At 43.0% G+C, this 15793-nt stretch overlaps 1 protein-coding gene across 3 annotated transcripts in view; it reads left to right on the plus strand.

The window, feature by feature from the left end:
* Positions 1 to 15793, plus strand: part of LOC127586059 (hepatocyte cell adhesion molecule-like) — a 39162-nt gene that overhangs the window by 11001 nt on the left and 12368 nt on the right. For 2 of the 3 annotated variants that reach the window (XM_052043851.1, XM_052043852.1), the window contains exons 3-7: positions 3893 to 4159; positions 5347 to 5463; positions 7824 to 7925; positions 10273 to 10398; positions 14836 to 14931. In XM_052043851.1, coding sequence (XP_051899811.1) covers positions 3893 to 4159; positions 5347 to 5463; positions 7824 to 7925; positions 10273 to 10398; positions 14836 to 14931 — 708 coding nt within the window. The remainder of the gene's footprint in view (positions 1 to 3892; positions 4160 to 5346; positions 5464 to 7823; positions 7926 to 10272; positions 10399 to 14835; positions 14932 to 15793) is intronic. The other variant, XM_052043853.1, reaches the window with a different exon arrangement.

Below are 15793 nucleotides of genomic sequence, written 5' to 3' on the forward strand. Positions count from 1 at the left end.
TCCAGTTTTCATGGGATCAGACAGAGCAGCCAAAGAGATTTGCTGTCATTGCAGGTTTCCTCAAAAGTGCAAGTATTCATTTCCTCTATACAGATAAACAGACACTTCCCTTACAACTTCCTTCCAAATCCAAAGCCCTCAAGCATGAAGAATATGTTTCCTACATTCCCTGTTCTTCAGGAGCTTGCTCAGGTTGCTTTGACTCCTTAGGAGCATCCTCTTACCACCTGCACCAAGTTCCCCGCTGCCACCCCTCCTTCACCACTTCCCCACTCTCCTATTCCCACCAATGCTGCATCCAACCATTCAGTAACACCACTCTTCTGTAGCTGAAGGAATGTTGCTCGAGTTGTGGCAAGTTCCTTTTAGAGAGGGGTGTGAATGTCACACCTACTAAGTAGATAGATTGCTATATAGGGTAGTTTGCCAGCATCAATAGTAAGTGTCACAGATAAATCCCATACTAGAGCTGCTCCTGACTCTTGCAAGTTTAGTCTATTTACACTAGTGCTGTTATTTACTCCAAAGATATTTCCCTCAAAAAGTCCAGACTAAATATTTTTCAATTCTTTAAATAGTTTATCCTTCTTCCTCCTTCTCTCTCGCAGCCCCTCAGGGTTGAGGGTGGCTTGCTTCCTGTTCAGTCCTGAGGAACGAAGGCTGCCTGTGTATGAATTTTGTAGTATAGAGTTGCCATTGCATACCACCACCACCACATGAACCCAACAGGCAAAGTACAACAAAGTAGAGCAAGTCTTTCCATGTGAAGCAGTGATTCACGTGCACTTCCTCCAATCTAGTGATTGGTTTCACAATGTGGACTCCGCTCCATTGGTGAAACCAAATGCAGATCGGGTGACCGCCAGGTGGACCACCTGGGTTCAGTCAGTAGGGGCAACCTCGAGCTCCCCATTGCCTGCCACTTTAATTCCCCATCCAACTCCCACTCTGACAAATTGGTCTGTGGCCTCCCTTAATGTCACATTGAGGCCCAATGCAACCCAACACCTCATCTTCCATCTGGGCATGTTGCAGCCTTCGGGACTCAGTATTGAATTCTACAACTTCAGGTAACTTGATTTCTCTGTGTGTATCAGTCACTCACCTGTGACGTTAGCTCAGCTTGTTCTGTTTGTGCTTTTTTTCTCTCTGGGAGTGGCGACCATGCCAGGTCTGACCTGCCAGGCAGGTCCTACTGCTCTGCATTTTGCAATTCTCACATTCTTTTGTCTACGTTCTCACCTTCCAACTGCTCCCATTCACTCGTTGACCAGACAACCCTGTTTACAGATGATCCCCATGGTCACCCTGATTTCATCCCGTCAGCGACATCCTCTGCACCACTCCCCCCACCCCAGCTTTACAAGCTTCATCTGTCTCCTCTTCAGTTCTGATGGAGGTTCTCCAGCCTGAAATGCTGAGTCTGTTTCTCCTCCTACAGACATAACCTGAGCTGCAGAGTATTTCCGGCATTTTGTTGTTGTTGACAAAGCAAAGAATTGGTAAAATGGCAAAGAGGCCCACGAGGGTCACAGACCAGGGGTTGTGCTGCGAACTTAACACACTCGCATGTGGACACACATGCAAACACACAGAAACACATGTGTTATTTGTGAGGGAAGTATCTTTGGAGTAAATAACAGCACTAATGTAAATAGACTAAACTTTCAAGACTCAGGGTGGAGGCATGGGATTTATCTGGACATGCATGAAAACACGCAGAAACACACGTGATCTTGCCTAAATAATCTTCTACAGACGCCCACCCCTGCAGTGCTCCATCCAACCCGGAATCCACCCCTGCTTCAATCACTTCTTCCTGTCTCCTTAACTGTCCCCCTCCCAAAACTGCCTCCCTCAATTCCCTGCCACTTTACACCCCTTTCTCCCTGAGTAGCTTTCATTCCCTCCTGATATCCCGGCTCTCCTAACCCACCTTACTGCCGCTCGTTCTCTCCCATATCTACACTATATCTAACTGAGTTTGTCTACATTACACTTGCTACTAAAATTATATTTTACTGATTCATATCAGTCTCTTCCCAGTCATTTCCTTGCTGAAGCATTCCTCACTTTTCAGACCATGGAAACGCTGTTGCTTTAAGATACAACTTCATTTAATTGTTAACCATTAATTTTCTAAGAAACCCAGCATTTAGGATATTTAATCAAAGTGTTCAAAAATATGAAAGGGTTTAAAAGTTTACCCCTTGACTGAAACCATTAAAAAGTAGAATCGCTTTTTCATTTAATTTGTTTTTTGTTGGATCTTGTGAAAATTATTAGCCGAGTATGTCAATGTGGCAAAAGATTGATTGTACTTTGCAATAATTAATTGTCCATGAAGCATTTTGGAAATACTTCTGCAAGAAAATCAAGTGCAATACAATGCAATTTGTTCTCCTCCCAGTGAGTACCTGTTCCTGGCACAAGCTGCAATCATTGACCTGGGGCACAACTGGGCAGTGGGACAAGTTTAGGCCAACATGGAATATGAAAGATAGATCTGCCTGCACAGTTGGTGATGCCAGAGAAATCTTGTTTAAAATATGCAATAACCACTGTCTTCATTGATCCCTGTCAAAGAGTTCATATATGCTAATAAATCTACGTTTCTCCCAATCACTTGAAGGAATTAATCAAAGATGTAGCCCTGTTTCAGCATCCACCCAGCTAGTATTCCAACATCACAAAAAGCACAAAAGAAATGCAGTCCCTTATCATTCTATACTTGTGTGTTCTGATATTATTGGGGTCATAAAGTAAATTCTGTCCTGATAATATAGATCAGATGACTTCATGCATCCGCGTCAATGGTTAACTTTGCAGGAGGCAGTCTCACACAGATAAAACTAGTGCGAGGCACATGGATAGCGGAAGTAATAACAGAGTATATTGCAGCTACTCAGCAGGTTGGGCAGCATCTGTGGAGCAAGAAGCAGAGTTAACATTTGACAACACGCAAGTATAGAATGATAGCGACTGTATTTCTTTTGTGCTTTGTGATATTGCAATACTAGCTGGGTGGACGTTGAAACAGGGCCATATCTTTGATCAATTCCCTCAAGTGATTGGGGGAAATGTAGCTTTATTAGAGTATATGGCTCTTTGGCAGGGATCAATGAAGACAGTGGCTATTACATATTTATGTCAATAACCCTTGTTTGGAACTAGAAAAGTGAGGAAACAAGCATGTTTTAAGTTTCAGTCATGGGGAGGGATAGAGAGAACAGAGGAACAATCTGTGATGGGGTGCAAACCAAGGTTGCCCATGTAACACAAATAAGATAAGTTAAGATCCTTGTTAGTCACACGTACATTGAAACACACAGTGAAATACATCTTATGTGTAGAGTGTCCTGGGGGCAGCCCGCAAGTGTCACCACGCTTCCGGTGCCAACATAGCATGCCCACAACTTCCTAACCTGTACGTCTTTTGGAATGTGAGATGAAACCGGAGCACCTGGAGGAAACCCACGCAGACACAGGGAGAACGTACAAACTCTTTACAGACAGTGGCTGGCATTGAACCCAGGTTGCTGGCGCTGTAAAGTGTTACGCTAACCACTATACTACCGTGCCTGCCGTAAATTACAGTTAATCTGTCTGTTGGACTATAAATTGGGGATGGGGGTGGGGCGGTAGTTGTTGTAGGTAAATGTAGAGAGAAAAACACAATTTTGAAACTGAGAGATTCAGAAAATAGTGGTTGCTGGAATGTTGAAATAGAAGAGAATGCTAGAGATCCCCAGCCAATCAAGTAACATCTGTGGAGAGAAAAGTTAAGTTGTGACCAGGCACTGAGTAACAGAGTTCTTTCTAAATAACTACTGTGACACAAAACCATAATGTTGCTTTAATGCTCAGACCATCTATTTTCATTCATCATTAGAACAACTGTCAAAACCTTCCATCAGCACTAACTCCAACTTTGTGGATACCGACATTGAACTGGACTGTCAAGTGTCTGCGGGAAATGCAAGTTCTGTTCTCTGGCTGAAAGACGACAAAGTGATAACAAACGGCCGATATCAGTTCATGGAAAACAATCTCAAGTTATTTATTACTAACGCCAAAAAATCAGACTGTGGCATATACTGGTGCATCATAGAGAACCCTGTTAGTAAAGAAAACAGTTCTTATTCACTTTTTATTCATGGTGAGTGAAATCCATTTCTTGCTGAAAATCAATCCACCCGCCTTTCCATTAGACTCAAATTAGATGCAAGAATACACTGTGTATTGTCACAGGATTTTACTTGGAGTTTCCCACTAATGGCCTAGAGATTCCTATGATGGAGAAAAAGTTTGCTGGTGTGCACTTTCAGGATGTACACTAATTGTGTTTGCCAGGGTGGAAAAATGAGAAGAAAATCACATTTTTAAGTTCATCTCGTGACTTGAGAGGATGCATTCTTCACGTAAACTGCCTCTTGGACAACTTCCCATTGTTTTTAAATGCCTCCAAGTTTTTACTTCAGTGGAGAACAATGCTGGGAAACACTGCAAGAACAGTGTCCTTATTGACATAAGAGTTCAGGATAAAATTAGCTTCAAAGTATGCCAACAGAATCTCATCCTATGAAGCTCATTTCTGAGGGTGGATTCTGGGAATAGATTTAGAAGTTCACCTTCAGTCACACACTAAAGAGACATTTTTAATACTGGCAGCATAGTGGCATTTTTAATACTGGCAGCATTACAACATTTAGCTCAGTGCAGCCAAGTAAAACAATTACATATATTTTGTCAGGGTTATGTGTTGTACTCTATGTAGCATGAGTACAACATATACCCCTACTAAATACTGTGTATGTGTTCAGCACAAGCAATTGAGTGCAATTCCCATTCATATTGTTGGGGCAGAGTGTAGTTTACCTTGCATTTGAAGTATACCCTCTCTTTCTTGGGAACCAGGGTTGCTTTACACTGACACTGATCTTTGAATTGGACACGCTCTGTTCCAATACTGACTCACCTTGTGAGCCATGTGTGTCTTTAAACACGACATTCAGTACAGCAGGGCAGTATGGCTCTTTGAGAGTCCTATTCTTCCAGTCTGCTTTCAGGTAATGCATTCTGGATCATAAGCAGTCACAGCTTAAACAAAATTCTTCCCATCTGCTCTCTGTTTTTTTTGCAGTTTACCTCAAGTTTGTACCCTCTGGTTACTTATCCTGGTCCTTCATCAAAGTTCCTCATAATTTTAATCAATTCTACTAAATCACCCTTTAGCCTTTTCTACTCAGAGCAATCATAGTCGTGCCTTGAAGAAAAACACATCCTTGTTGCAATTTCCAACATTGTTTGAAAATAAAATGTTTAATATAATATTTACTATTCCAGGTTTTTCATCTCTGCATTACTCTACCCTGGTTCTGTCCATTGTCACCCTAATTTCTGGCGTGGCTGTCTTCGTCGGCATAATAATTTCATGTCTTCATGAAGACAGCACGACAATAAGTAAGGGATCTTTGTTCTTTGTACAGTTCACTGTTGAAAATTTTAATAATTGAGACAGAGGTAAATATTGAAATATGATACCCCATTCCTGTCACAGTATGTTGACAGGCCCACTAGAGGGGATGCCATATTAGATCTAGTTTTAGGTAATGAACCGGGTCAGGTGACAGATCTCTCAGTGGGTGAGCATTTGGGGGACAGTGATCACCACTCCCTAACCTTTAGCGTTGTCATGGACAAGGATAGGAGCAAAGAGACCAGGAAGATATTTAATTGGGAAAGGTCAAATTATGAGGCTAGAAGGCTGGAACTTGTAAGTGTGAATTGGGATGACAATTTTGAAGGGCAATGTACTATGGAGATGTGATTGTTGTTCAGGGATCTTTTGCAGGATGTAGGGATATATTTGTCCCGGTGAGGCAGAGAAAGAATGGTGAAGGAACCATGGTTGACAAGAGAGGTGGAACATCTAGTTAGGAGGAAGAAGGAAGCATACATAGGTTTTAGGCAGCAAGGATCAGATAGGTCTCTTGAGGAATATAGGGTAGCAAGGAAGGAACTTAAGAAGGGGCTGAGGAGATCAAGAAGGGGACATGAAAAGGCCTTGGTGAGTAGGGTTAAGGAAAACCCCAAGGCATTTTTCACGTATATGAAGAGCAGAAGGATGACGAGAGTAAAGGTAGGACTGATTAGAGACAAAGGTGGGAAGATGTGCCTGAAAGCTGTGGAAGTGGGTGAGGTCCTCAATGAATACTTCTCTTCAGTATTCACCAAGGAGAGGGGCCTTGATGATGCTGAGGACAGTGTTGGTAAGGTTAATGTTCTAGAGCATGTTGACATCAAGAGAGGGGATGTATTGGAGCTGTTAGAAAATATTAGGACAGATAAGTCCCCGGGGCCTGACGGAATATTCCCCAGTCTGCTCTGCGAGGCGAGGGAGGAGATTGCTGAGCCTTTGGCTAGGATCTTTGAGTCCCCGTTGTCCACGGAAATTGTACCGGAGGATTGGAGGTTGGCAAATGTTGTCCCCTTATTCAAAAAAGGTAGTAGGGATAGTCCAGGGAATTATGGACCAGTGAGCCTTACGTCTGTGGTGGGCAAGCTGTTGGAAAGGATTCTGAGAGACAGGATCTATGGGCATTTAGAGGATTGTCGAAGATTGCAGAGGGACATTGATAGGATGCAGAACTGGGCTGAGAAGTGGCAGATGGAGTTCAATCCGGAGAAGTGTAAGGTCATACACTTTGGAAGGACAAACTCCAAGGCAGAGTACAAAGTTAATGACTGGATTCTGGGAAGTGTGGAGGAGCAGAGGGATCCGGGGGTCCATATCCACAGATCCCTGGAAGTTGCCTCACAGGTGGATAGGGTAGTTAAGAAAGCTTATGGGATGTTAGCTTTCATAAATCAAGGGATTGCATTTAAGAGCCATGAGGTAATGATGCAGCTCTATAAAACTCTGGTTAGACCACACTTAGAGCACTGTATCTAGTTTTGGTCGCCTCATTATAGGAAGGATGTGGAAGCGTTGGAAAGGGTGCAGAGGAGATTTACCAGAGTTCTGCCTGGATTAGAGAGTATGCATTATGAGGAGAGACTAAAGGAGCTAGGGCTTTACTCTTTGGAGAGAAGGAGGATGAGGGGAGACATGATAGAGGTGTACAAAATATTGAGAGGAATAGATAGAGTGGACAGCCAGCGCCATTTGCCCAGCACACCAATGCTCAATACAAGAGGGCATGGCTTTAAAGTAATGGGTGGGAAGTTCAAGGGAGATATCAGAGGAAGGTTTATTACCCAGAGAGTGGTTGGGGCATGGAATGCGCTGCCTGGGGCGGTGGTGGAGGCAGGTACATTGGTCAAATTCAGGAGTTTACTGGATAGGCATATGGAGGAATTTAAAATAGAGCGATATGTGGGAGGAAGGGGTTAGATAGTCTTAGGTGAGCGAGGTTTAAAGGTCGGCACAACAATGTGGGCCGAAGGGCCTGTATTGTGCTGTACTGTTCTATGTTCTATGTAAACCATCTTAAATTCTGGTCTTTGAGGTGTGAAGTGATTAATTCCAATGTGTGATGATCTCTGCTTGAAAGGGCAGTGGTCCAGATTTAATCATAACTTGCAAATGGAATGAGAGGAATACAAAAAACTTGCAGCAATAAACTCAAACTCTGAACTGCAAATGGTTCTCAAATTGTATTTCTACTTCATGATGCCCAAATGCAGAACTTTGCCAAAAAATTGAACAAGTAGATTTTCAATAAAAAAATGTAGACATGACAGGATGAACGGGCATCTTCTGAATGGTAGTGTCCTGTGACTCGAGGTGTAATGTTGAAACTTAATGTTTATTTTTCCAGCTCTTCCATTTCAACGAAACATGCTGCTATTTTTGCATTTTGCTGCAGTGTTTGCACTTGTCATTCTCGTTGCCGCAATTTCATGCTGGACAAACACTCTAGGTACAGTATGAGCTCCTGTTTCTCTCTCGGTTTGTGATTGCTTTCTGGATAGTCTATTATCCTGTGGGTATAATAGTACAGTGAATAGTACGATATCTGTGGTCAAATTCTTACACATTCCTATTGTAATTGCTGTACTACAGCCAGGTTTTTCTTTGGTTGCCAAGGCCTTAAGCACTGCAATTCCCTCATTAAACCCTGTCTTTCTTGCTTTAAGGTGTTCCTTAAATCTGCTTCCTTGACAATGCTTTCAGCCATATCTTTTAATCTCTTTAAGAGATCTGCATCAGATTTTGTTTCATAACGCTTGCAAAGGGACTTGGGTTACTTTACAACCCTGTGTGTGCCCTTTAATTACAACTGACAGTGATGGTGATAACAGGTGATTAACTGAGGAGGAGAAATTTGTCTTTTTACATTTCCTTTCATACCCCTGCTGCTGAAGAGGGACACAACTGACTCTGAATCAATTTAAAGTTGTCACTGAGGTGGTAAATAGATAGGTTGGGAAGAATCTCCTTGATACCAAGGTCATTGAACCGTAACCTCTGTTGGACCACTGAGTCCACTGTACGTTTTCAGAGAAAGTTAGGGAGGCTGTGTGGAATCAGCAGGGCAGAGCAATTCATTTTGAAATTACTCATACAAATCCAATGAGCCACGTGTGCCACACAGAACATTACAGCACAGTACAGGCCCTTTGGCCCACATCTGTGCTGTAAACTTCCGTGGACTACATGCAGTTCAGGAAGGAAAATAATCACCGCTTTTTCTCGGAAAAATACAAAGGACAATACATCCAGGCCTTACCTGCAATGTCCATGTATCAAATTATTTTAAAAAAAGGAATTCCATTACATAGTTAAAACAGAAAATGCTGGAAAAACTCAGTAGAGAGATCTGAGTGGCAGTGGGATGGTGAATTATAATGGCAGGCAGCATCAATGGAAAGAGAAACAGTAAATGTTTCAGATCAAAGTCTCTGCATTAGAACTGAGAAAAAGAGAAAATAAGTTGGTCTTGGTGGCTGACAAGGCAGGGGGAAGGTGACGGGGGACAGAAAGGCAATTAAACGGGCAGTTAAGCTCCATTGTCTGTGTTTTATGTTCCTAAGGCTATGAAGTCTGGGTAAGTCTGTCTTACTGGGACATGCCCACCAGGCCAGGCTATACAAATGAAAGAAGGAAGAGCAATGGTAACAAAAATGGCCAGCCCTAACAACAGAAAGAAAGAGCAAATTGTCTGAAGTTACAGATTTCAATACTGAGTCCTGCAGGCTGCAGCACGCCCAGAGGAAAGATGAGGTCTTGTTCCTCAAGCTTGCATTGGGCCTCACTGCAACAATGCACGAGGCCACAGACAGAGAGATGAGAGTGGGAGTGGGATGGTTAATGACAGGCAACTGGAAGCGCACGATCACTCCTGCGGACTGAACGCGGCTGCTTCGCAAAGTGATCACCCAAGTGGTTTATCCAGTACAGAGGAGGCCACACTTGCGGACACCAAAATCAGGTCACCAGGCTGGAAGGAGTGCAAGTGAATCGTTGCCTCCTCTATATTGGAGAGGCCAGGCATCAACTGACCGATCACTTCGTGAAGCACCTGCACTCGGTTCTCAGGAGCGACCCTGAGCTTCTGACGGTCTGCCATGACAATCTACCATCCCACTCGGACCTCTCTGTCTGTGGCTTCCTGCACTGTTACAACGAGGCCCGACACAAGCTCCAGTAACAACACTTCATCTTCATCTGGGCACGTGGCAGCCCACGTGGCAAAAATAAGAAAGGGGAACGGCAAGCAGAAATAGTCAATCCTGATTCAAACAGAAAGAAACAGCCATATACCTGAAATTGGAGAATTTGAATTGAATATGAATGGAATTCTCCAATTTCAGATATACGGCTCTTTCTTTCTGTTTGTATCAGGATTGAATATTTTTGCTTGCCATTCCCCTCTTTCTGTTTTTTTCATTGACCTAGCAGGCCAGACTATACAACGTTACCCAGAACTTACAACATTAGCAACACATTACACAGATAAGGGAGCTTAACTGCCCATTTAATGGCTACATTATTTCATCCTATCACAGAAATTCCCTTTGTTCTACCCAGTGGCCTCCCCCAGCTAGTTAGACTAACTTGCTTTCTCTCTTTCACAGTCCTGATAAAGGATCTTCAACCTGAAACGTTAGTTGTTTCTCTTTCCACAGATACTGCGTGACCTGCAATTTATTCCAGCATTTTCTTTTTATTTCAGATTTTCTTTTATGTAGTGTCTAATGTTCACTGTAGCTTTAATTTCATGTATAAATGTGCATAATCTTGCCCAGTTTTTGTTCTTCTAATAGGACATTCTGGAACCACAGTGACCATGATAGTGCTTTCGTGTCTTCTGCTAACACTGATCATATTATCGATGTGTAGTATGAAGAGCTATGACATCGAATGGTTTAATAACATGTTGTCAACCAAACGTAAGTTCAAATAAGAGTTATGTTATTATTTATAGAACACGTTTAAGACCCCAGGTTAAACTTCTTAGCAGTCTCTACTTCACTTAAAGAGGTCCATTAACTTCATCTTTTTCTACTATACCCCGTGCTCTCTGTAGCTTTAACACATTTTTATTGAATCCTGTTGTTCCTGTGGATTTGATCAGTATGTCTCCCAAAACATTGAACACATTCATGGATTCATCTTCCAAGAGATTATTTCCTTGAACCAATTACTTAAACAGAATGAACATATCTCTGTAAGTTTCTCTCAGGAAACTTAACCTGCTTTCTCTACCTAGTCACCGATCTATCAGGCACGGTAGCGTAGCGGTTAGTGTAATGCTTTACAGAGCCTGTGACCCAGGTTCAAATCCGGCCACTGTCTGTAAGGAGTTTGTACATTCTCCCCGTGTCTGCGTGGGTTTCCTCTGGGTGCTCCGGTTTCCTCCCACATTCCAAAGACAAAGAAAGGGTTAGGAAGTTGTGGGCGTGCTATGTTGGTGCCGGAAGCGTGGCGACACTTGCGGGCTGCCCCAGAACACTCTACACAAAAAGATGTAGTTCACTGTGTTTCGATGTACATGTGACTAATAAAGAAATCTATCTCTTATCTTATCTTATTATCTTCAAGCCTTGTTATTGAGCTGATTGAGTCCAATTACACGGTTGCTTCTTTAAGAGATACGCAAGGAAGAGAGCTCAGTTATATTTCTGCTTGTTTGCAAGAGACAAGAGAAAATCCCAGTTGCCCTGCCACTGAAGGGAGATGTGATGTATAATTGCTCATTTACCCTGTCATTGAGGCAGCACACAGCAACCAAGAGCAACAAGACCACTCCTGAAAGAACCACAGATCAAGGATCTACACCCTCCACAGTCAGACTTCCAGTGCCCAGTTTGAGCAGCCTCCAAGGCTTCAAAACTGCCCTCATCCAATCCCCCACTGTTCAGAACTTGCATCATTCCCTGTCCCATTTATTCACTTCCCCCTGTGTTCACCAACCCACATTGACAGCTGATTTGATTACACCTCGATTCTAATGTGCTCAGCTATCTTCAATCTATCCCATCTCTGTAACGTGCTCCAGTGCTGTAACCTCCCCCTCCCCTTTGTCTCTGAACTCATCCAAATCTCGACATTGGGATATCAAATTTGTATCATCACCACAGTGATCCAGCCTTTCAATGCTTCTGGACTTAGCTCCCTATATAAACATCTCCACCATTATCTTCCATAAGGGAGAGTATTTTTAGCTGTCATAAATCACAATGTTGACCGAGTTTGACCATCTTCCCAAGTGTCTCCTTATATCGCCTCCATTCACATTTGTTTGGTAACCATTCCAATTAATTACTTTAAGATGTTTAATGACATCAGAGTTGCTACATAAATGCAAGCTTTTGTCAAAGTCGAGTTTATTGTTATCTGCACGTCAATGTGTGCACAGGTGCAATGAAAAACTTACTTGCAGCAGGATCACAGGCACATAGCATCAGATAAGCCGCATTCACAAGTAAGACGAATTAAACGTAAATTTTACACAATTTTTACAAGAAAGAACACAATTAGAAGGTGGTCATAGTGTTGCTAAACCGTAGTGATTAGGGTTGAGCCAGTTCAAGAACTGAATGGTTGAAGGGAAGTAGCTGTTCCTGAACCTGGTGGTGGACTTCCGGCTGCTGTACCTCCTGCCCAATGGTAGCAGTGAGAAGATGGCATGGCCCGGATGTGTAGGTCAGCCTGTATTTATCACCCAGGGGCAGTTGTATTCTTAGGCTTATACTGTGAGCAGGCTCCACTAGCTTGGGCATCCATCCTCAAGTTACTTATAAACACCATCCCTCTGCACCCTCCCCCAAACCCGGATTGGAGTCACGGGTCAGGAAGAGTCTGAAACAAAGGGCAGGGTTTCTATGCTGGTAGATCAAGGCCATGAATTCAACCCGGCAAAGGAGCAATGGCCTCAATCTGTGCTGCAATTATTGCAAGTGAATAAATATCTGAGGAAAACACAACAGAAATGAAGTGTCATTCAAAATTTAGACAATGAACCCAGACCAGAAGACACAAAATAACCTTATCACTGATTTTTGCAATATCAGGAGCAATGTCACTGTTAACGTCATTATGGTTGCAACCATCAGCAACAAATTTTGAACAGGGAGGAAGCTCTTTATATAAACTTTTGATAAGCTTTATGCGAGTAACTTTTTATAATTTTTTATGAAATATAATTACATTTTTATAAGCTTGTGGTCTAGATATAAATATATAGATATTTATATAGAATTATTTTTCATATTTTTAGATATAAAATATTGATATAGATATAAAAGTGATCAAGAGCATATTTTGTAAATAGCATGGGTGTATTAGTAATTATGTTCTGTACCTTGGGAATGAGACAAGCGTGCTTTGCTAGAACTTGCATGATCCTTTCATAGATATGAACGTCCCAGAGTACCTTACCACCCGTGAATTATCTTTTGATATGTGGTCACTGTTGGAATGAAGGAAATTTGGTCAGCAAGTTGTGTATAAAGAGGTTTCCAAAATCACCATGAAAGAAATGATCAGGACTTCCAATGTTAGATGTTGAGGGAAAAATATTGACTTGAAAACCGAAGAGAGCTCTCCAGCTGATTTTCAAATTATGCCATGTGGTTGTATCACAACTGAGAGAATGAAGATGATTTTAGTTTAATGTCCCATGCAAAAGATGGTCCCATACACGATGTCATACCAATGTGCTAGCCAATTATATGTACTCAAGCTTCCAGGTGGAGTTAATCCTCTAGCCTGGAGGCCAGAGTGTCAACACTGAGCAAAGACAGACATCCTCACCCTGACATAGGCAATACGCTTTTGGCAGAGGAAGCTGATGAGCTAATATTCTTGCTCCTTGGATGATTGGGGCAGATCATGCTTCTCTCAGCCTCGGTCTCACGGTCACCACCCGCATTGTCCTCGTGGCTGCTCTATCCTTGTGCCCCTGCAGTTTCCAATTCAGTTCTGATGCTGCTGCTGTAACGCTGTCACAAGGCGCAGTGGGACAGCAGCGGTGACTCGGTTGAAGTGGGAGAGAACTACAGACCACACTGATGGCTTCTGATACCTTGTGCTGCTGGGAGGCCTCTCCATCATTTCCATCCGTCTGTAATAATCAGAGGCATTTGGAAATGGTTGAGAGAAAAGTGAGTTATGAAAATCAATTATAATTAAAATTAGAAACATTAAAGTTGCTGTTAATTAATTAAACGTAAACATATCGTGAAATAAAGAAAAACAAGCAAAAGATAAATTACAAAACCTTTTATACAGTACCTGTGGCCCAGTGGTGCAATTGGTCAAGAAGCTGTCTCACAGCTCCAGCAACCCAGGTTCAGTCTCACCCTCCAGTGCTGTCTGTGTGGAGTTTGCACGTTCTGCCCATGACCAAGTGACTTCCTTCCAGGTCCGCTGGTTTTGTCCCACATTCCAAATACACGGTGGTTGGTGGATTAATTGGCCACTATAAATTACCCCTAGTCTGGAGGTGAATGGTGGAAGCTGGGCAGAGCTGAGGATATGTGGCGAGGATAAAATCAGATTAGTGCAGGGGTAGCGTAATTGGGTAATGGTTAGTGAGGGCTAAAGGGTCCATTTCTGTGCTAAATGTCTCCTTGACTCTAAATCCACCTGGTAAATAAGTTTGGTAATCCTATTCAAGGAATGGGGTCACACTAGATGCCAGGGTCAGGCTGCATGGCCAGATACGGTGTATTCCACCCCTTGGCTGAGGTTCTGTAACTCCCTGACTCAATGATAATTGCATGGTTGAATCCATACACATTTAGCCTCCAGCATGTTCCCACCTTGCAGTGAGCAGGTGAGGAAGTCCACAATCTACCAGCAAGCCAGGGTGAGCCAGCCGTGGGCAGAACAAATAACAAGTCCAAGAGAAGTGGGCAGAGAGGGAGAGATGTCACCTGATATTTTTGGTCATTACCTTAAAGATTCTTCCTATTTTCAATGCACCCACCTAACCCATAATTGTCTAGTAAACCTCTACTGTTCTCGACGAGCAAAGTTCTCCTCAGGCACAGCTGGGGACAGAGGGCTTAGGGTTGCGGAGACACAAGAGGCTACTGTTGCTGGAATCTGGACCAATACACAGAGTGCTAGCGGAACTCAGCGGGTCAGGCAGCATCTGTGGAGGGAAGAGGACAGTCGATGTTTTGGGTCAAGACCCTTCATCTGGACTCCAAATGAGACTTGAGTCCAGATGAAGGGTCTCAACCCAAAATATCAACAGTCCATTTCCCTCTGTAGACGTTGCCTGACCCATTGAGTTCCTCCAGTGCTTTGTGTGTTGGCTTTGGATTGTGAGCATTTGTTGTAAGTTCTGTAATACCTTCTGTTTTCTTTGCTGACAGTTTGCCGTGTCACGCTGGATGTGGTAACTCCAGTGAGTGGAATCATTGTGATTTGTTCATCGGCAATTCTGATTTCAGAAATAATGAAACAAGCTGGTGAGTGTGAATTGATAAAGTCCTGCTCAAAAAATTAATTCTTAAAGTAACAATCCATGAGATATTAGAAAAACATCTGTGGTAATTCTTGAGAAGTGCTGTGGAAAGCCTTGAAACCAAAATTCAGCACCCAGGAGGAGGGCATTTGGCCTGTTGTATCTATGCTACACTTCACCGGGCCAATCAAAGAACAACTGCACTGAACCACTCCTTCCCCTGAGTCCCACATCAAAAAATAATCTAGTTTCCCTCTTATGAGGTGCAATAATCCCCATCTCAGCTACTCCTTGTGACATAGTGTTTCTAGTGAAGAAAATTCTCAAACCTCTTCGCTTTCTGTGTAGAGATTTTTTAAATATTTTAATAATAAACTTTAGTCACAATAATGAAAAAATACATGCAAAAGAAAAAACAGTGTAAAACCTTTTACATTCATGTTCATTAACTTTCATTAGTGTTAACTTATTTTTTTTAAAACCCTGGAACCATTACCACTCATGTGGCCCCCTGGGGTTATGCACCATTTCATTATTTGAGGGGCTTCCCCACCCACCTCAGCCCCTCCATGTGCGGTAGCGGAAGGAGCCGAGACTGTGGTCCTTCCCCACAGATCCTTTGCATTGGCTGCACCCAGCTTCAGTGCGTCCCTCAGCACGGACTCCCGCAGCCTGGAATGTGCCAGCCGGCAGCATTCCCCTACGGACATCTCGCAGTGCTGGGAGACCAACGAGTTTCGGCAGACCAAAGGGCGAATTTCACTGAGTTGTTGATCTTTCAGCAGCACTTGATGTCTGTCTCGATGTGTGCCCCTGGGAACAGCCCGTAGATCAGAGTCTTCTGTTACGCAGCTGCTGGAGATGAA

The sequence above is a fragment of the Pristis pectinata genome, chromosome 34 (assembly GCF_009764475.1).
Source record: "Pristis pectinata isolate sPriPec2 chromosome 34, sPriPec2.1.pri, whole genome shotgun sequence".
Classification (NCBI taxonomy): Eukaryota; Metazoa; Chordata; class Chondrichthyes; order Rhinopristiformes; family Pristidae; genus Pristis; species Pristis pectinata.